The 21,612-nt window shown below is 40.1% G+C and overlaps 1 protein-coding gene and 1 long non-coding RNA gene across 3 annotated transcripts in view; one reads left to right on the top strand and one right to left on the bottom strand.

The window, feature by feature from the left end:
* Positions 1-6,556, top strand: part of tpgs2 (tubulin polyglutamylase complex subunit 2) — a 51,211-nt gene extending 44,655 nt beyond the window's left edge. For both annotated transcript variants that reach the window (XM_078551329.1, XM_078551337.1), the window contains 2 exons: positions 2,105-2,268; positions 2,932-6,556. In XM_078551329.1, the coding sequence (XP_078407455.1) occupies positions 2,105-2,268; positions 2,932-3,168 (401 nt within the window). In that variant the 3' untranslated portion in view covers positions 3,169-6,556. The remainder of the gene's footprint in view (positions 1-2,104; positions 2,269-2,931) is intronic.
* A 1,747-nt stretch (positions 6,557-8,303) lies between these two features.
* The window catches only part of LOC144690827 (uncharacterized), a 53,453-nt gene continuing 40,144 nt past the window's right edge, over positions 8,304-21,612 (bottom strand). The window contains exons 2-3 of the long non-coding RNA XR_013578979.1: positions 19,607-19,643; positions 8,304-8,360 (exon numbers count right to left, since the gene is read on the bottom strand). This is a non-coding gene — a long non-coding RNA (uncharacterized LOC144690827). The remainder of the gene's footprint in view (positions 8,361-19,606; positions 19,644-21,612) is intronic.

The following is a 21,612-nucleotide window of genomic DNA, read 5'->3' as shown; positions in this document are numbered from 1 at the left end:
TGAGCTGTCTCAAAAAGCTTCAAAACTAATTTGTTACTTTAAAATGCAGTTGCTGTAGTGTAGGCAAATGGAACCATTGCACACAACAGCATCTCATATGCAGCACGTTCAATGAATGTCATTTTTTTGATGATGGTGTTCGAGACTGGAATACGGGCTGGCACTAAGAGAACTTTCTGCTGTTCATTATGGGATTTTTGAAGATTATGCATTTTTTTGATAATGGTGTTTGGGCTTTTGGGACTATTTTACAGGTTGATGTGAAGTAGGCAGAGCTACAGTTTAACACATCATTGACAACTATTCAGCAGTTCCTTCAGTATTGCACTGTAATTATCACCCTGAATTGTGACTTCCAGTCTTGGAGTGGGGCTTAAACCCAGACCTCTGGCTTGGAATTGAGCTGATCAACAGCTAGTTTTTGTAAATGTTACGTGCCTATTATTTAATAGCTCTCTTTATAGAACCAGAGATAAAAATACCCACAACTATAAATTTAAATTCATTTCTCTTTCTTCAGATTTATAGTCTCAAACTTTGGCAACTTTTGAATTAAAAAGCCAATTTTATGAACAGTATTAGCTTTGGTGCATTTCAAAACTGAGTTTGTATTATATTTGCAACAAAACAGGAAACAAAAATGTTATTCTAACTTTGTAGCATAATTAGCAGTGGTTTGTCCAGCTGGGACATGGTGAGGAAAAAATGGTAACTCTTAGCAGAATGCATTGGACAAATCATGATAAGTAATTAGCCGCTATTGTAAGCTGAAACCACAAGAGAATTGCAAATAAAACAGATGACTCAGTATTTATTCAGATCATAGCAGGAGGGCAGTCTAGTAACATGATATGAAACTGTCAAATACTAAGATTGATGTGCCTATGAAAGAAAGGAAAATTATGTACAATAGGATTTATCACTAATCGGGTGAGTGAGATAGAGCATTTGGTATCATGTGATATATCAGAATTAAATCAACAAACAAAAGGGTGGACCAAACATCACTATTTTATTGCATAAACATAGATTTATGATGCAGTCATCTTGGTAAAGGATGCTTGTGCTGTCTAATGAAATCAATATGAACTTAATGGGCAGTGACACTAGTTTACTTCCTAGGTCATGCAATGAAGGATGAGAATCAGACACGCTGTTGAGTGAAACACTATAGTACTCGATATATTTTCTTCAGCAAATCACAAAGGAGACTGAAAAATTAAAGGAATTATTGTATTTGGGTATTGGATTTCCTTCCCTAAAGGACATTAGTGAACCAGATGAGTTTTTACAACAATCAATGATAGTTTCATGGTCACTATTACTGAGACTAGCTTTCAATTCAAGATTTTATTAATGAATGAATGAATTAATTAATTGATTCCAAATTCCACCAGCTGCCATGGTGGGATTCAAACCTGTGTGCCTGGTAGCCTAGGCTAAAAGCAAAATACTGCAGATGCTGAAAATCTGAAACAAAAACAGAAAATGCTGGAAAAACTCAGCGGGTCTAATAGCATCTGTGGAGAAAAAAAAACAGAGTTAATGTTTCGAGTCCATATGGCTCTTCAGAGCTCTTCTTCAGTAGCCTAGGCCTCTGGATTACTAGTTACATTACCACTACACCAATAAGTACATTACTAGTACGCCACCGTCTCCCATGGGTTGGTTACTTGTCAACTACTGCTCAACTTGTGATTGATATTGTCATTTGGCATTCAAAATCTATATATTGTCAGAGGTTGAGAGATTTAGTAGGTCCATGCCAAAGAAAAGGTTTACAGCCACCAGTATTCAACCATCCTACAAACTGCATTTATGATACAACCAATAGCTGAAGTAAGGAAAATGTCTAAGTTTATTTAGTTTTAAAACATTGAAAAGTTGAAACACTGAACGAAGTGAACCTGACCTGGTCATTATTGCTAATAAGCTCCACTTTTCATATCAACCTACTAATGATTTCTCTAGATGTTTGCACGATTCCTGGTAAATTCTAAAAATGTAGTTGTGAGGAACTAAGGTAATGGTAGTAACTGCAGATATAAAATTATGGAAATTCTTACCATTTACCACTATTTACGCATACCTTTTTCCTCCACAGGAGTTGTATCTTCGCATGCTGAAATCTGGTTCTTGGACAGAGCACTTTACTGGCATTTTCTAACAGACACTTTCACAGCCTACTATCGACTTATGCTCGTTCACTTAGGATTGCCCCAGTGGCAGTATGCGTTAACAAAATATGGTATTAGTCCTCAAGCTAAGGTAGGAACTACAGTCTTTTTTTTAAAAATATACTGTAGTGTTAGGAAATATTTCTTTCTAAATAAATGAAAGAGGGCAGATCAGCAAAACTAAAGCCCAGTTCTCAGGCTCTCAGTGGAGCTGTGATGCTGTAATTGAGCTGCTTTCATGAATTCAGAAAAGAGACATGCTAATCTTCATTACTTTAGAGAAGATTCAAGCACTTGTCTTGAAAGCATAATTGTTTGTGTCATGTGTAATTTGTGTTCCTGTCAAGAATCAGCACTTTTTCAATAATTTTCTTTTTTGGTCGCACTTTGTCACAAAAGAAAAAATCCTTAAATTAATTGGATAATTAATTGCAATAAACAGAAAAAAAATCTCCTTGGAATAAATGGTTGCAGCAACCTGATGTGCTATAGAACAGAATGCTGCTTTATACTTTAACTTTTCTGGAATTCTGGCACACTGCTGCAACAGCTTGCCTGGAATTCTCAAATTGGGTCAATCATTCTGATTTGTCAGCTTGAAAGTATTGTGCCATTCATGCAATCATGGCTGTGAATTAAGAGACCATATTACAAATATTTTGTCTCAACTTTCCCTTTAAAAACAAATTCCATATTCAATAATATTTTGTGGCAAGTCAAATTTAATTTCATGAAATGTTCTCTTTATTTTCAGCAATGGTTTAATATGTACAAGCCTGTTTCCTACACTGCCAGTCTTATGGCGGATGACGATATCGCTTTCATGAACAAGCTGGATCCTAATCAGATCTTTAAGAACAAAAACAAGCTTCAGAATGCAAAGAAAAAGGCTTGTGCGCAGCAACTCGGACCTCAGAAGAATCAGACCAGCCTGGTCACTAGCAAGAATGTGTCCCAAATTGGAAGTACAACAAAAAAAATGCTTCCTTAATTTTTATGTTGATATCCAGAGCAACTGCAATATAGTTTTACCTCTGGGTATTGCCAGTATTGTCATCTGAGCTGCTACGTCGCAGCAGGTCAGATCAGGCCAGGTCACGTCAGGTGAAGATGAAGAATACAACAATGTCTGGGCTGCCTGCAAACACAGAAAAACAGCAGGGCTTGAATGTTAATGATGTACATCATGATGCAAATGCATGATTTGCAAACACTGCTGAAAATTATAAAACATCTGTGTCATGAAGAAGTAATTTATTGAAACTGTTTCAGTATATACAGTTACTGAGCCCACAGCTCCTTTTAATAAGTTTTGTTCTAATTTTACACCGGTTTGAAGCCTAAATGAAGTGTGTTATGTAAATAGTATCTGTGCTGTTATGAGTTTCTTTGTCACCTTCCTCAGTAAGATTTCAGTTGGATTTGAAGCTCCCATGTCATTATCTTAAATAAAAATAAGATAACCTACAATAATCAGTCCAGTGCAAGAAGAACACTGATGGCATCCCAGAATGAGTGAAACTGCTAGGATGCCAACAATGTTAACAAAAACAGAATTACCTGGAAAAACTCAGCAAGTCTGGCAGCATCGGCGGAGAAGAAATCAGTTAACGTTTCGAGCCCTCATGGCCCTTCCATTGTTGCAAACTATTTGTTGTAGCTTGTCCCATCCCAGCAGTTCCATGCATGCTCATTTTTACTAGAAAAAGCAGGCATTGCACAAACAGCTAAAGCAATTACTGTGACAACACAGAGCATTTAAGCCTCTAAAGGACAATCTTGTAGTTGAACACAAGTTTATCTTTTAGTTGAACAAATCATAACATTGTTATGTTAATAGGACCTTAACCACTGAAGAATAGCTAACTTTGCAACATATTTATAATTAATCTTCATTAATTACTGGAAAGAGAAGTTAATCAGTTAGACTGGGTTGTAGAATTTCTCTTTGCTCCATTCATTAGCTCATAAATGAATCCAAAATGCCAAAACAAAGCTAGTTTTTCTAACAACAAAATGTATTTTTTTCAGTCCTATGCTTAATATCTTTCTTGATGCCTATAATGTGTCAGAAGATGATCTAGTCGAACTAATAGAAATATCTCATGTACCTGAGACACCTACCAATTATCTGAAATGGATCTTAATGACTGTGGAAGATTCCCCGTGTCATTTCAGGTTTAATCTTTTTTTTTAAACATTCAGTTTACATAACTGGCTCTTGACCAGTCTTGTGTTTGTGTGTGTGTGCCTGATTAAAATTAATTCATATAGTGACCCTACCATTATTATTTTATCATTTGAAACTATGGGAAGTTTGCTGTAACTGATCTCACTACCTGACTTCAGAAAGCTGCAACTAACACAATTGTTTTCCACTTCCTTGCAATTGACAAGAAATTTCCATGTTCATATTTGTGTCCATTTATGTCGATACTACAAAATTGATGCCAAAGTGAATCTTATTTTGACTCCAACCCTTGAACTTACAGTTCAGTTTCACGTTTTTCGAAATGGTTTTATGTGACACCTCCTGCTGCCAGATTCAAGTTAACATGACACTGGCATTGGTAGGCTGTCTGCGTAACATTGAAGTTTGTTTTTGATGTATGACACATGTTCAGGTAAGAAACAGCGTAAATGTACTGTTGGTGTCTCTCTAGATACCTATCTTGCCAAAATTAGAGCTTTCTACTCGTATAATGAGAATAGAGACTTTGGAGTATGTTGGCAGTGTAATTCTATTTTGCTTTATGTACATTTTTTAGCTATCTGGAATGTCGAATATTATTTAAATGTTATTTAGATTAAATTATCTTTCATATATTTCTTTATAAATGTATGATCATTACAATAGACCAGTAATCAGTATTGTAAATATTTTGTTGTATCTTTCATTGAACTTCCATCTGTTTAATATGTGCTTAGTGAAGTGCCACACAGCTGGTATGTTTTATTATTTGCACAATGAAGAAAAATTGCACTGCAAAACCATATAGGATTCCTGCAATCTCGAGGCATTTTATTGACATGTGTATATAGGTTTACATATTTGGAAGGGTTTAAATAATTATTCGCACTAATTTGTAAGATTATTTTCTGTTAATTGTATAATTTGTTGTACGCATGTCAATTATGGTAACTCCTTCATTTTTAAAGTTTCCATTAAGCAAATAGAAAATGAAATTCAAGAATTATTTTCTATCTTCACCTGTTGTATTTCATCCAACTTGAGTTTAATTGTTAGTTACCTATTAAGTGAGTACATTTTTGTAGAGTTCAAATTTTAATAAGTTTACGGCCCATATTTTAGACAGTCATTTTCTGTAGTTTTGAATGGCTTTCTGTTTTAAATATTCATCAAATTACGATATGTTAATGATAAAGTTAGATTTCCCACCTTTCCAGCTGTCTTAATTCTTTGAATTGAAACCCCTACCAACATAGAGTAGAAATAAATTCATGTTGTCAATGAGCAATCATGTATACAGTCACATTTTTGATTTACAGTAACGTCTTCTCCTTTTCAAGATGGACATGTCATTTTTCTGAAAAGCGCTGAATAGTTATATTATTTTATGGTTATTAGACAAATAATCACAAAATATACATCCCCAAGAGAGCAATAGGAAATGGGTGTGTGTTTGATGTGTGGCGATAGCTTTCACTCAAAGCATAAAGACAGCTGGTAATGTAGTTTGCCGGGTTTTTTTTTCATCAACATTTTGTGGCTTATTGGGAGATGTTTTGTCCTTGCAGTGAAAGTATACAAATTCATCACACAATGCATAGAATCCATGAAATAGAATGATTTTAAACAAGAAACAAGAGGCTCTGAAACTTCAAAACTTACGTTTTGAAAAAGTAACGAACAACTATTCAGTTTAGTGATGGGGAAAGAATTAGTCGGTCATCGTGGAGGCTCGTGCCTTTATATAACAATGAAAGAGGAAATCACATTCTTTATGTTATCAGTGTCAAAAGCATCTTAAGATGACAAACTCTGTGATTTTCTCTTGGCATCTTGGACTTATCCTTACTGTTCATCAGAGAATTCAGTGATAATGACCATAGGAAGGCATATGCTTTTTTAAAAAAAAGAGTTCTATGCCAAGAATGGAAGACTTGCAAGAAATTGTGAAAAGTAAATATTCACTTATACTTTATTATGAATTCCTGCTAAGTGAATGCTTCTGTGAACAAAAACTATAACATTGCTTAATAGGATTTTGATTGACATTGGAAGAGGTACTTAGAAGGACGTGGATGGGGGAGAAAACTCACTATTATGTTTACAGTTTTCATGTTGGTTCCTACCTATGCAGGCACTTGGTGCATATCTATGCAGAGCACAGAATAAATAAAATCACACTCCGGTATATATTGTATCATTTGAAGTCCTATTTTATTCATAAATCAAATATTATCTTGGATGTACATCACTAAATGTGGAAACTTGCCTGCGGGCCCAAGAAGCAACTGTTTTGATCAGACCCCGTCCGCCACCTTAAACAATCACTCACTCCACCACCAGCACACAGTGGCAGCAGTGTGTACCATCTGCAAGATACACTGCAGCATGAACTAAGGCTTCTCAACATCTTCCAAACATGCAACTTCTACCAGCTAGAAGAGTGAGGCCACACCATGCATGGAAACACCACCATCTGCAAGTTCCCTTCAAAGCCACGCACCATCTTGGAACTGTATCACTGTTCCTTTACTGTCGCTGGGTGAAAATCCTGGAACACCACTGTGGTGTACTTATACCAAATGGACTGCTCTAGTTCAAGAAGGCTGCTCACCAACACCTGAAGGGCAATTAAGGATGGGCAATAAATGCTGGCCTAGCCAGTGATGATCACGTCCTGTGAATGAATTTAAAAATATATATTCTGTCTTACTTTAAAGGCTAAAATTGATATGGTAATATGCACACAGACAAATACCAGGAAGGGCAGCACTTTGAGTAGTATATGTGTGTGTACTTGCACGTATTCCAAAGAAATAGTTAGGAAATCCTTGTTTGCTGATCACTGTGCCTTTTCAAAAAAAGGAACATTAAAATGGTAATAAAACTTGAAGTTTGCAAGGCAATAATTACTACAACCTTTCTGCATATGTGCATTAGCTGGACCACTTGCAGTTGCCACATCAAAAAACTCAATTATTTTCACCTAGGTAGCACAAGATTCCAAATACTGATGCCCCCAGAAGAGCAAATATTACCAGCATAGAGGAGTAGTTAAGGTGAACTGGTCAACTAGTCTGAATACATGATACCAAACGACCAACGAAGGTGAGCTGGAATTTGGCAAACGCTCTTGTAATGGTCAACTCAAAAGATGTAGGGGGCAATTTTCCATGGATAATTTTGATTTTGGATTCTCTGAGGTGGCCAAGCTGGTCTTAAACTAGCTTAACTCTCATTTAGCACAAGATGCCATCTTGGTAGAGAAGTTGATACACATGCTAGTAAGGGCCATTTGGAGGATCATTATCTTCATCTGGACCTCCTCCACCACAACTCCAGTGCCGAGAACGTGTGCGCCTTCTCATTCAGTCCATCAGTCATCCTGAAACTGTGTCAGCCAACACGCTGCACATCATGTAATAAGGCTTACATTTGACTATTTGGGATGACACCCAAAGGTACCTGGATATGCAACTGAAGCACTGTAACCTGCAAGGCTCCGGACCAGGTGCTGGGAAGTGGGATTAAAATGAGCGGCTAGTTTATTTCTCTTTTTTGGCCAGAGCAGACACGACAGGTTGAATGGCTTCTTTCTGCATCATAACTTTTTTATAGTTCTATGGACATTTCCATAAGTAGGCGAGACAGTACATCAGACAGAATCTTCTGAAGTTTGCCTTCGACATGTTTATCAAACAGATGATTCTCAAGTTTGCTGATGAATACAACTACTAGATATTTATGTAGCAGATATCTAATTACCTGAATCTCTCTGCTCATTTTTTAAATGTTAGCTTGTTTTCAATCCAGCGGAACCACCCCAGTGTTCATTAGTATCCTCCTGTTGATCATGCATACTTCATCTACCCCCAGCACCAGTGGTACACACACACACTTGAATATGAACAATTGCTTCTGCTGGGCATATCATTGGGAACATCACAGACTCTAACTGCTGAGCTGCACAAACATCCTTTATCTGCAAATAGCTGTGAAAAAGGGTTATTCAAATTATTGCAAAATTTGATTTGGAAAATTTTTCAGTAATTATGTCAAATAGCATATGATGTTTGACTAATTTTTGTAGCTTTTCAAAGCCAAAAAAACTTGAAAATCAAGAGGTGAACAGGAGGGAGGAAGTTAAAACGATCACCATAACTAGGAAAAGGTGCTGGGAAAACTAATAGACCTAAAGGCTGGCAAGTCCCTAGGACCAGATGGCCTGCATCCTAGAGTTATAAAAGAGTGGCTGTAGAGATAATAGATGCATTGGTTATAATCTTCCAAAATTCCTTAGATTCTGGTGTAACACCCATATTCAAGAAAGGAGGGAGACAGAAAACAGGAAACTACAGGCCAGTTAGCCTAGCATCTGTCATAGGGAAATTGCTAGAATCCATTATTAAGGTCATAGCGGGATATTTAGAAAATCATAACTTGATCAGGCAGAGTCAACATGGGTTTGTGAAAGGGGAATAATTTTTAACTAATGTATTAAGAGTTTTTTGAAGAGGTAACAAACAAGGTGGATAAAGGGGAACATGTAGATGTGGCATACTTAGATTTCCAGAAGGCATTTGAAAAGGTGTCACATCAAAGGTTGCTACATGAGATAAGAACGCATGGTGTAGAGGGTAACATAAAGGGTTGGTTAGCTAACAGGAAGCAGAAAGTAGGGATAAATGGATCTAATTCAGGTTGGCAAGCTCTAACAAGTGGAGTGCCACAGGGAGCAGTGCTGTGGCCTCAACTATTTACAATCTACATCAACAATTTGAATGAAGGGACCAAATGTATGGTAGCTAAATTTTGCTAGAAAATACCAATGTCAGGGGAAACAATGTATTTATACTGTATGAGAAGAGAGTGCTGATTGGTTGACAAATAGACCCTGATTGATAAAGGCGTTGCCATAAAGAATGCACTAGTGGATGGTGACTGACATTTAACTGCCAAGCATTGTTTTAAATTTAAACCAGGCAGCTTGACTGATTCGCCAAGACATGCCCTGGGGAATGAACCAGCAAATGGCTGTCACTTATTTTGTTTAGCTGAAACAGGCGCAATGTGTATACATGTTCTTTCTGTCTGCAAAGAATAGCACCCTGTGTATGAATATATTTAACTTCCAGTACACAAAAATGTGCCACATTGCAAGCCCGACTGACAATCTTAAATTGGTTGTCAGCGTAACTCTTAGTACACTGGGGATTATTTAACAAATGTTGTCAATCGTGGAATCACATCTAATGTTGGACACCATGTTTTGAGTTTTGCAAGCACGGGTTGGTTAGGCATGGTCTGTACCTTGCCCATTGCAAACAGTAGAAGGGACATGCTGTTTGATATGATCCACCAGTCTTTGGGATATATACCCTACATACCTAGCATCACACTGGCACTGAAATTCATGTACCACATTATTCATTTGTGTGATAGGCAGAATGTCTTTTTGGCTTGACAGCAGCATCCTTTTAGTGGCAAATGCCACTCATGCTGCTACTGCATAGAAGCAGCGTGATACAACAAGCTTCACCTATTGCTCAAATTTTTGAGATACCTTGCCCTTCCAGGATATTCTGAGGTAGACTGGGCACTTTTCAGGGCCGAAAGTGATGGCCTTGGGCCAATTCATGAGTTTGTGTGATATACAGGATGAAATGATCTGATCAGGGTAGCCATTATACCGCAGGATGTCTTTGACGCGTCCTATTTCAGCATCAAGCTTGCATGGTGAGCAAATGGCTCAGGCCCTATTTATGAGGTTGCTGATAAGGCCAATCTTATAGCAAGTGGAACTGTAAGAATCCCAGTGCATGTATTGACCAGTGAAGGTAGGCTTGCTGTACATTGTGGAAGAGAACCCCCGGCAGATTTCTCAACTAGTATGTCAATAAAGGGGAGCCCATTTGACTGCTCCATTTCAAAAGTGAATTTGAGCACAGGGTGGAACCCATTACGACATGCAAGGATTTAAATATAGCAAACATATCATCCACATATCGGAAATATGGAAGGGGTAGGAGATTCGGTGTCATTCCATCAAAGACTCATTTCTCATGGAACCCAATAAAGATGTTTATGAGAGCTGGGCCTGGATCAGGTACAGCAAGTGATTAGGAAGGCAAATGGAATCTTGGCATTTATTGCAAGGGGAATGGAATATAAAAGTAGGTAAGTTTTACTGAGCCTTGGTGAGACCACATCTACAGTTTTGGTCTCATTTGAAAAAAATATATAATTGCATTAGGAGTTCAGAGAAAGTTCACTCGACTCATTCCTGGGAAGAGGGACTTATCTTATGAAGAAAGATTAACGAGGTTGGGCCTATACCCACTGGAGTTTAGAAGAATGAGAGGTGATCTTATTGAAATACATAGGATCCTGAGGGGGTTTGATTGGGTAGATACTGGGCAGATGTTTCCACTTGTGAGAGAAACTAGAACCAGGCAACACAATTTAAGAATAAAAGGTCTACTGTTGAAGACAAAGATGAGGACATTTTTTTCTTTCAAAAGGGCCATTAGTATATGGAATTCTCTTCCCCTGGGTCATTGAATTTACTTAAGGCTAGTTAGTCAGATTTTTGATTGACGAGGGACTCAAGGGTTAAGGGGGACAGATAGCAGAGTGGAGTTGAGACCACAGCCAGATCAGCTAAGATCTTGTTGAATGGCAAAGCAGGTTGAAGGGCTGAATGGCCTACTCCTGCTCCTAAGTTCTATGTTCCTAGTTAGCACATAAAACATTTTATTGGTAAAACAGTTTAAAAAGTAGAAAAATATTTCATTAACACATTATGATAAAGGCTTGCATGAAGCAGCTGAAGTTGGCCTTGTTTGCAGTAACTACCCTAAATGTCTTGCAACAAGTATTTGCTGCTAAAATAAAATGTCACATCTTTCACTTCCATCTACCTTGTCTTTTTGTCTTATTTCCTGGGGGAGGAAGATGGATTTTGCCATTCTAAATGTCTAAATCAGCCACCAGCTGCTCTCCAGCCACCCTGCCAGCAGCATCTATGGCTTCCTCGGGTGGTCCATGAGGCATGACTCCAGCGACATCCAAGTTGGGATCCTCCATTTAATTGATTTCTGGAGCAATCTCGACTGGGAGGTGGAGAGTCAGTCCTTCCTGTAGGCAACAGGCCACCCACATTCCTCGACACTTTAACAGCAGAATACTGTAAAATGCCCCTTGATCTGTCCTGGCACCAGAAACGTGATTTCAACACCCCAATTATCCTCTATTAAAAAGACAGCCTCAGTTATTTTGAATTAATTTTACAATACCATATGAATGTAAGCAGGATTTTAAAAGATAGGATATATTGCTTTAGTCACTTTAAACATCAATGACGTCAGAAAAATATTGATTAAAAAACCATATACATTTAAAACAAAAACAGAATTACCTGGAAAAACTCAGCAGGTCTGGCAGCATCGGCGGAGAAGAAAAGAGTTGACGTTTCGAGTCCTCATGACCCTTCAGCAGAACTGAGTGAAGTTAGGAGAGGGGTGAAATATAAGCTGGTTTAAGGTCGGGGGGGCGGGGGGGGAGAAGTTGGGGAGGGGTGGTTGTATGGACAAGCAAGCAGTGACAGGAGCAGATGATCAAAAGATGTTACAGACAAAGGAACAGGGAGGTGTTAAAGGTGGTGATATTATCTAAGAGAATGTGCTAATTAAGAATGGATGGCAGGACACTCAAAGTACAGCTCTAGTGGGGGTGGGGTGGAAAGACTGACAGGGTATTATAGTTATAGATTTAAAAATAATGGAAATAGGTGGGAAAAGAAAAATCTATATAAATTATTGGAAAAAACAAAAGGGAGGGGGAAGAAACGGAAATGGGGGTGGGGATGGGGGAGGGAGTTTAAGATCTAAAGTTGTTGAATTCAATATTCAGCCTGGAAGGCTGTAAAGTGCCTAGTCGGAAGATGAGGTGCTGTTCCTCCAGTTTGCGTTGGGCTTCACTGGAACAATGCAGCAAGACAAGGACAGACATGTGGGCAAGAGAGCAGGGTGGAGTGTTAAAATGGCAAGCGACAGGGAGGTTTGGGTCTTTCTTGCGGACAGACCGCAGGTGTTCTGCAAAGCGGTCACCCAGTTTGTGTTTGGTCTCTCCAATGTAGAGGAGACCGCATTGGGAGCAACGAATGCAGTAGACTAAGTTAGAGGAAATGCAAGTGAAATGCTGCTTCACTTGAAAGGAGTGTTTGGGCCCTTGGACGGTGAGGAGAGAGGAAGTGAAGGGGCAGGTGTTGCATCTTCTGCGTGGGCATGGGGAGGTGCCATAGGTGGGGGTTGAGGAGTAGGGGATGATGGAGGAGTGGACCAGGGTGTCCCGGAGGGAACGATCCCTACGGAATGCCGCCGGGGGGGTGAAGGGAAGATGTGTTTGGTGGTGGCATCATGCTGGAGTTGGCGGAAATGGCGGAGGATGATCCTTTGAATGCGGAGGCTGGTGGGGTGATAAGTGAGGACAAGGGGGACCCTATCATGTTTCTGGGAGGGAGGAGAAGGCGTGAGGGCAGATGCGCGGGAGATGGGCCAGACACGGTTGAGGGCCCTGTCAACGACCGTGGGTGGAAAACCTCGGTTAAGGAAGAAGGAGGACATGTCAGAGGAACTGTTTTTGAAGGTAGTATCATCAGAACAGATGCGACGGAGGTGAAGGAACTGAGAGAATGGGATGGAGTCCTTACAGGAAGCGGGGTGTGAGGAGCTATAGTCGAGGTAGCTGTGGGAGTCGGTAGGCTTGTAATGGATATTGGTGGACAGTCTATCATCAAAAATTGAGACAGAGAGGTCAAGGAAGGGAAGGGAAGTGTCAGAGATGGACCATGTGAAAATGATGGAGGGGTGGAGATTGGAAGCAAAATTAATAAATTTTTCCAGGTCCCGACGAGAGCATGAAGCCGCACCGAAGTAATCATCGATGTACCGGAGAAAGAGTTGTGTGAGGGGGCCGGAGTAGGACTGGAACAAGGAATGTTCCACATACCCCATAAAGAGACAGGCATAGCTGGGGCCCATGCGGGTACCCATAGCCACACCTTTTATTTGGAGGAAGTGGGAGGAGTTAAAGGAGAAATTGTTCAGTGTGAGAACAAGTTCAGCCAGACGGAGGAGAGTAGTGGTGGATGGGGATTGTTCGTGCCTCTGTTCAAGGAAGAAGCTAAGGGCCCTCAGACCATCCTGGTGGGAGATGGAAGTGTAGAGGGATTGGACGTCCATGGTGAAGAGGAAGCGGTTGGGGCCAGGGAACTGGAATTTGTTGATGTGACGTAAGGTGTCAGAGGAATCACGGATGTAGGTGGGAAGGGACTGGACAAGGGGAGAGAGGAGGGAGTCAAAATAACGAGAAATGAGTTCCGTGGGGCAGGAACAGGCTGACACGATCGGTCTGCCGGGACAGTTCTGTTTGTGGATTTTGGGTAGGAGGCAGAAGCGGGCCGTCCGAGGTTGGGCGACTATCAAGTTGGAAGCTGTGGGAGGAAGATCTCCAGAGGAGATGAGGTCAGTGACAGTCCTGGAAACAATGGCTTGATGTTCAGTGGTGGGGTCATGGTCCAGGGAGAGGTAGGAGGAAGTGTCTGCGAGTTGACGCTCAGCCTCCGCGAGGTAGAGGTCAGTGCGCCAGACAACAACAGCACCACCCTTGTCAGCGGGTTTGATGACAATGTTGGGGTTGGACCTGAGAGAACAGAGTGCAGTAAGTTCAGAGAGAGACAGATTAGAATGGGTGAGAGGAGCAGAGAAATTGAGACGGCTAATGTCACATACCTTTTAAAAGTCACTTCAATCCAGCTAAGGAGTCTTTTACCTTGGAACAACAAAGGTGCCAATTAAATATTGATTAAAAAACCACATACACTTCAAGATCTTTTAAAAGTTACTTCAATCTTGTTTTAAAAAGGTCAGCTAAATAAAATCTATTTACGAAGTCTGATAAACCACACTAAACAGTTATATTTAACAAATAACATTTATTTAGAATATCTCCTGCTGCTGGCGCCTTCCTTCAACCCACTCCTGACCAGCTGCTCATATCAGCTCCAATTTAAACAGCGTTCAGTTCATCCTAACTTGTGGACAATCAGGCCAAATTTACAAAGTGCAGATCCCTGCCGCTTTACAGAGCAGCATGCCAGATCCATCAGTGGACGCTCCTTCATAGTGCATTGGTGCACATCGCACCTTCCAGTTTCCACTCTTAAGTGTGCACGTGTGTATACGCCAGCAGTTGCGGTGCCGTTCTGACACTCAATAGCAACGAGAAGCTCAGCGTTCGCCGCTATTGGCGCTGCAAAATCTGGGCTAGTTTTTTTTTTCTAATTATGGTGCAATCACCAGGTGGCGCTGCTCTCCAGAAAGTGGGTGATAAAACCATGACATTGCAAGAACAAAAAAAATCAAAATTAAAGAATTATATAGTTTTTACTGCCTATTCCGAACACAGCAAATACGAAATTATCTGCTTTCAGTAAATAAATTCCAAAAAATCAGTCAAGTTATAGGGAATTTTTGAATTTTTATTGTTGAGTAGAAAAGTACATTGGGTTCTGCTTCTCACTCTCTTGTTCGTACTCTAGTTGAGATCTGACACTTAAGTGAGTGTTTGCTGTGGAAGGAGTGCTACACTGAAGGAGTGCTGCACTGCCTGAAGTGCCACCTTTTGACTGAGATTTAAACCGAGGCTCTATTTAGTTGCTCTGTTGGATGTAAAAGCTCTCAAGGTCTATTCAAAACAAAGCACCAACAGCTCACCACTGCTTTCTCGAGGGCAATTAGGGAGGGCATCCTAAATTACGAGCATCAACCATATCCCATGAAAGAATGAAGAAAAAAGAAGCTGAAGAGCTCTGTGGGGAGAAATTTGTTTGCTGCGCTATGTGGACTTCAGTTGATTCCTTGGGTGCAGGCAGCGCTGTGAGCCGCTACCTGCATGACTCGTGCGGAATTCTCCATTAATATAATTGAAGAACACTTTGCAGGTCGCACAGACTTCCCTCAGGGAATCAGCATAGCACAAGAATTGACGCTACACGAATACATTTCTCCCCCTGGTCTTGTAGCTAACACCATCGTATATAAGTGCTTCATAAATGCAACTTCTTTCTTTTTCATATATTATTGATAAAAGCCCATAGAAACTTTTAGAAAATGATTTCTGTCCTTCAAGAGATAAGTCCCCTATTCTGTATTATTTCCATTTCATGAAGTTCATTTCTGCAGATTCGAAAGTGAACACATGAGGGCAACACTAGAGCAAGGTGAAATGTAGTATCTTCCCACTTTCTACCATTCCGCAAAACTTTTTAACACCGATCCTCCATTTTCTATTTTGTAACCAAATTCAAATTCATTTTTCTACCTGACCCTGACTCCACATGCCCTGGTTTTTGACATGTCTCTTATGTGACACCTTATCAGAGACCGTCTGAAAGTGTAAGGTGACATCTTTGATATTACAGTACTACGCTGAAATAGAACGGTAGAAACTTACAACAGAAAAAGAGAACATTCAGTCAGCTATGCCTGTGCTGCCTTGGTGAAGAAGCAGTCCTGTCTAGTCCTACATCCACACTTTTTGTCTGTAACCCTGTAAAAGTTCATCTTCAGGTACCTATCCAACTCCTTTTTTGAAATTATTTTTGGAATCAGCTTCCACCACCTTTTCAGTTGAAGCATTCCAGATACTGGCAACTCTGATTGTTTTCTGTTTATTTTCCTTGCTAGACCTTTTGGCAATGAGTTTGAATCTATGACCTCTAATTATTGGCTCACTCACTAGAGGGAATCATTTTTCTCACATCTAGCCTATCAAACCCTCTCATCATCTTGAAAACCTCTACTAAGTCATCTCTTAAAATTCTCTGTTCCAAGAAGAACAGTTCCAACTCCTCAAAACCCTCATCCTTGGTAACATCCTCCTCTATACTTTTTCCTAAGGCTTTTATACTGAAGCAGCCTGTGTCTATTTGCAGCAAGACCTGGACAACACTCAGGCTTGAGCTGATAGGTGGCCAGTGACACTCACACCACACAAGTGCCAGGCAATGACCATCTCCTACAAGAGAGAATCTAACCATCTCCCCTTGACATTCAATGACATTGCCAATGCTGAATCCCCTACTATCAACATAGTAAGTGTTACTATTGACCTGATGAACTGTATTAGCCATCTAAATACTTTGGCTACAAGAGCAGGTCAAATTGCTGGGAATTCTGAGGTGAGTAACTCACCTCCTGACTCCCCTAAGCCTGTCCACGATCCACAAGGCAGAAGTCAGGAATATGGTAGAGCACTCTCCACTTGCCTGGCTGAGTGCAGCTCCAGCAAAATTCAAGAAGCTAAACACCATACGGGACAAAGCAGCCTGCTTGATTGACACCCCATCCACCAACCTAAACATCCACTCCCTCCACCACTGACACACAGTGGCAGCAGTGTGTTTAATATACAAGATGCACCGCAGTAACTCGCCAAGGCACCTTCCAAAGCTGCGACCTCTACCACCTAGGCAGGACAAAGGTAGCAGATGAATGGGAACATCACCAACTGTAAGTTCCCCTCCGAGCTATACACCATCCTGACTTGGAACTATATCGCTGTTCCTTCACTGTTGCTGGGTCAAAATCCTGGAACTTCCTAACAGCACTTACACTACGTGGACTGCAGCAGTTCAAGAAGGTACATTACCACCACCTTCTCAAGAGCAATTAGGGATGGGCAACAAATGCTGACCTAGCCAGCAATGCCCACAGCCCATGAAAGAATTTTTTAAAAACTGGTTTTACACTTACATATCAAGTCAAAGCAAGAGAATCACCTGCAATAATTTCTCTTCCCATCCCCACGTCATTAGCTCTGAAGTCCCCCAAGAATCTCTTCTTGGATTCCTTCAGCTACAAGTTGCCGCTCAGCGAAGTTGTGATGTCAGGATGCACCTATATTGTAGTCACACAACGCTATCTCACCATCACCTCCTCACTGCCTCTATCTTGTCAGCTTGTTTGTCTGACATTCAGTCTTGAAATAGCTGCCATTTCTCCAACAAATCTTACAAAAGGTTGCTAGGTAGTGGTCAAAATCCAACATTCACAAGGGTCTTTTCTGACATATCGCCTCATATTAAAGTCTCGACCGCACCAGCAACTTGGGGACAGACCATTAAAATAGTACTGATAATTGAGTCATGTGGCTTTGTTTGGAGTAACCTGTTAGCTATTTGAAATTAAACTCACACAGAAAAAAATTATCAAGTCAATAAATACATCCATTGAGTACAATGGTCAATTTAGTTGTTTTATAAAAACAGCCATTAGACTTGTAAAGATGTGACACTGTTACAGTGACATTAACTTTACTCCAGGATGTGTTACTGTCTTGTATATTATTATAAGTCTTGTTTACTTGAATAGTTCAATTTAATGTTTGCAACAGGTGGATCTCTCAATTATTAAGGTGGAAAGAAAAATCAGTAGGGAAGTAACTATTTCTGCAGCAGAAGTTTCTGATATAACACTTTAAAACTACATAAAAATCTGCTCATTCATTGAATAATAGAATGGTTACAGCACAAAAGGAGGCCATTCAGCCTGTCATGCCTATGCTGTCCCTCTGAAAGAGCAATTCATCTACTGCCACTCCCTTGCCTTTTCCCCGTAGCCCTACAATTTTTTTCTTTTCAGATAGTGATCCAATTCTCTTTTGAAAGCCATGATTGAATCTTCCTCCACACACACTTTCAAACAGTGCATTCCAGATCCTAACCACTCGCTGTGTAAAGGAGTTTTTCCTCATGTCACCATTGCTTCTTTGGCCAATTATCTTAAATTTGTGTTCTCTGGTTCTTGGTCCTTCCATCAATGGGAACATTTTCTCCCTATCTACTTTAAGTTATTCTGAATACCTCTATCAAATCTCCCTTCAACCTTTTGTTCTCCAAGGGAACAGTACCAGCTTCTCCAATCTATCTACATTACCAAAGTTCCTCACGCCTAGGACCATTCTCATGAATCAATCCACTTAGAATGATCCTGGTTCCATCCATGAAGAGAGCTCCCCATCCCTTCTATTCCCATTTTAATTAGGGCTCCATTGAGAAATGCAGCAGCTGTACAAGCCAGCAAATTCAGCTGATTTGTGATTCTGCAGAATTATTCCACTCTCAGCCCAATCCAAGTTCCAACTTTGTGATAGATTGCAAGTTGTGAGGTCTCTTCCTCTTGAATGAAGGTTAATTTTATGGTATTATGCACAGAGAATTTTTTTGTTTATAGAGTGAACTATGTGGATAATATTATCTATGAACTGTATTCAGGGTTAACAAAATCTGCTTCTGTACTTTTATACATTTTGTGGTGCCCATTAAAAAGCACAGGAAACAGGGACTTGCAGCTTTAATGAAGAAAGCACATGATGGTAATCTGGAAGATGAGGAGCTGAGAACTAGTATTCTACTTTTTATTAGACCCCACCAGTAGATTCTGTACATATGGTAATACTTGTAAAAATTAGGTTGGGGGGGGACTTCAAAGCACCTTCTTCATTTAATTATCTCACAGAATTATGATTTCAGTCGGGGGTGGAGAAGGTATTTCATGTCAATGAAAAGCCTTAATATAACCGGATTTTTATACGACTTAGTGAATCTTATTAATAAAGGTTGCTGCTGAGTATTTATGATGGCCATGAAGCAGTAGTAGACTCCTCATTGCTCGAGTACGCCCACGCTGTAAGTGATTTCAAATGTCGCACTTCTTACAGATAAACCTCCGCTAAGGAATTTGCTTATAGTGGAGGAAAGGCGTGTGCTGCTGCCCCACTCTCTTGGCTGCTTTCGCATGATCCCAGAGGTGCAGAGGACCCAAGACACCAAGATAGCTTAGCAGCTGCAGTGGATAACCAGTACAGGGTGCTTCTACACTTTCACCTTCTGCTGCTGTCCACTGAATGCTATGCCATGATATCACTATGGGGCAAAGCGAGGACATAGGACGCAAGAACTGCCTCATCCAGTACAGGTATTGAAAGCCTGCTGTTGGTGAACTGCACCACAATCTTAGTCAACTGAGCTACTGGTCCCTGATGGTCATGCTTTTCACCATTTGTCTGTCTCTTTCTTCAGACAATTATCCATTAGTTTAACAATGATCCCATTTCTTGCAAAGAACATTGGTGAAGGAGTTAACTGCAATTTCATGTCTGCAAGTTGCCCACTTACTTTTTTGATACACCTTCTCATGTATTGCAGAAATAACCTGCAAAAAAATCAAAGTGAATAAAATAAATTTTAAAATAGCACCCGGGGTAAACAAAAATATAGAAAACTGAAAAAGAAGTCTTCAAACATCATACAATTTTGTTTTGGTTGAAGTAAAGCCAACAAAGGAATATTGTTATATTTTTCATAACTAACAAAGCAGTACAGTAGAATGAAGCAAAGGCAGAAAATGACAGAAATATACAGCAGCTCCAAAATTCCTCTACCATTCTCCAACTGTAACTCAGGCAGGACACAGGCAGAGAAACCCTAGGAAATTTTGTGGCCAACATGTCAACCTTAACTTAGAAACAGTGTAACGAGGTACTTGACAAAGTTAATCTTTGTTCCCTTCCGGTTGTTTGAAAAGTCCCCATGAACATGGAAAGAATTGAATACCTTTGATGTTATTGTAGTGATTGTCCTCCCTGGGGATCAAGATGAGTCCAAGATAAAAATACTAGCAATGGAAGCTCAGAGCTACGTCAAATCTTCATGCCAGGCTTAGTAATTAGATATCTCAGCAGGCTGGTCTGTGATGTTCCACGACGCCACAACGATTAACCTCACTAAATAAATCTGAAGTGATGGTCTTGTCATTGGGGCACAAGAGTGTTTCCACTTGTCTCCAGATAAGCCGCAGCCTAGGCCAGACAATAACAACAACTTCCATTTATATAGCATCTTTAATGCGGTAAAAGGAGCTTCACAGGAGCTTTATCTGACAAAAATTAACATTGAGCCAAAGAACATAAAAAATAGGAGCAGGAGTAGACTATATGGCCCATCAAGCCTGCTCCACCATTCAATACGATCATGGCTGATCTTGGGCTTCAACTCCATTTTCCCACCCACTCCCCATATCCCTAAATTCCCTGTGAGACCAAAAATCTTCAATCTCAGTCTTAAATACAACCATGGTGTATCCACAACCCTCTGGGGTAGAGAATTCCAAAGATTCACAATCCTTTGAATGAAGAAATTTCTCCTCATCTCAGTCCTAAATGATTGACCCCTTATCCTGAGACTGTGCCCCCGAGATTTAGACCCCCTGTCCAACAAAAGCAATCTCTCAGCATCTACCCTATCAAGCCCCCTCAGAATTTTGTAGGTTTCAATGAGATCACCTCTCATTCTTCTAAACTCCAGAGAATATAAGTCCAATTTACTCAGCCTGTCATCATAGGCAACCACCTCATCCAAGGATCAACTTAGTGAACGTTCAGTGCACCGCCTCCATTGCAAGTATATCCTCTCTTATGTGTGGAGACCAAAACTGAACACAGTATTCCAGATGTGGTCTCACTAAAACCCTGTGCAACTGTAGCAAGACTTCTTTATTCTTGTATTCCAACCCCCTTGCAATAAAGGCCAACATTGTAATTTCCTTAACTATTCTTCAATCCGTTCCTATCTGTTTCTTATGAATATTCAACAGATCCATTTTCCTGATCAATATCTATTTATTATATATCAATATAATTTATGCACTTCCTACTACTCAAATTGTCATAAAGGATGTGCTGTTATTTAATGTCATGAGAACTGTTTAGAAAGAAAAAAAATTGAGATCTCTAGGGGAAGGAATTCGTACAGAGACTACGTTGATTCTTTAGGGACAGGCAATGCTGCCAGGGAATTGATGTAACTCTGCAAAGTGCCACTTGAAGCAGTGCCACACAAACACATTTATCCCCCAAAGACTTTTACAGCACAGAAAACTTTCAAAACTTTCAAATATTTATCCACTGCCATTTGTCACCCCTGAGCACATAGGCAGAACTACATTGTGTTATGATCCCTGTAGAGACTGGTAACTTTAACCAAGAGATTCGAATTCCCAGTGACCAACTGAAAGGAATCGCATGACAAGATTTGAAGTTTTAAGACTTCCACTGTAACAGACAAACTAAAATAAACAACAACTAAACATTAAGATAAAGGCAAAGTATTGCGGATGCTGGAAA

Source organism: Cetorhinus maximus, chromosome 1, assembly GCF_964194155.1.
Source record: "Cetorhinus maximus chromosome 1, sCetMax3.hap1.1, whole genome shotgun sequence".
Lineage (NCBI taxonomy): Eukaryota > Metazoa > Chordata > Chondrichthyes > Lamniformes > Cetorhinidae > Cetorhinus > Cetorhinus maximus.
This window is presented reverse-complemented; position numbering and strand designations above follow the sequence as displayed.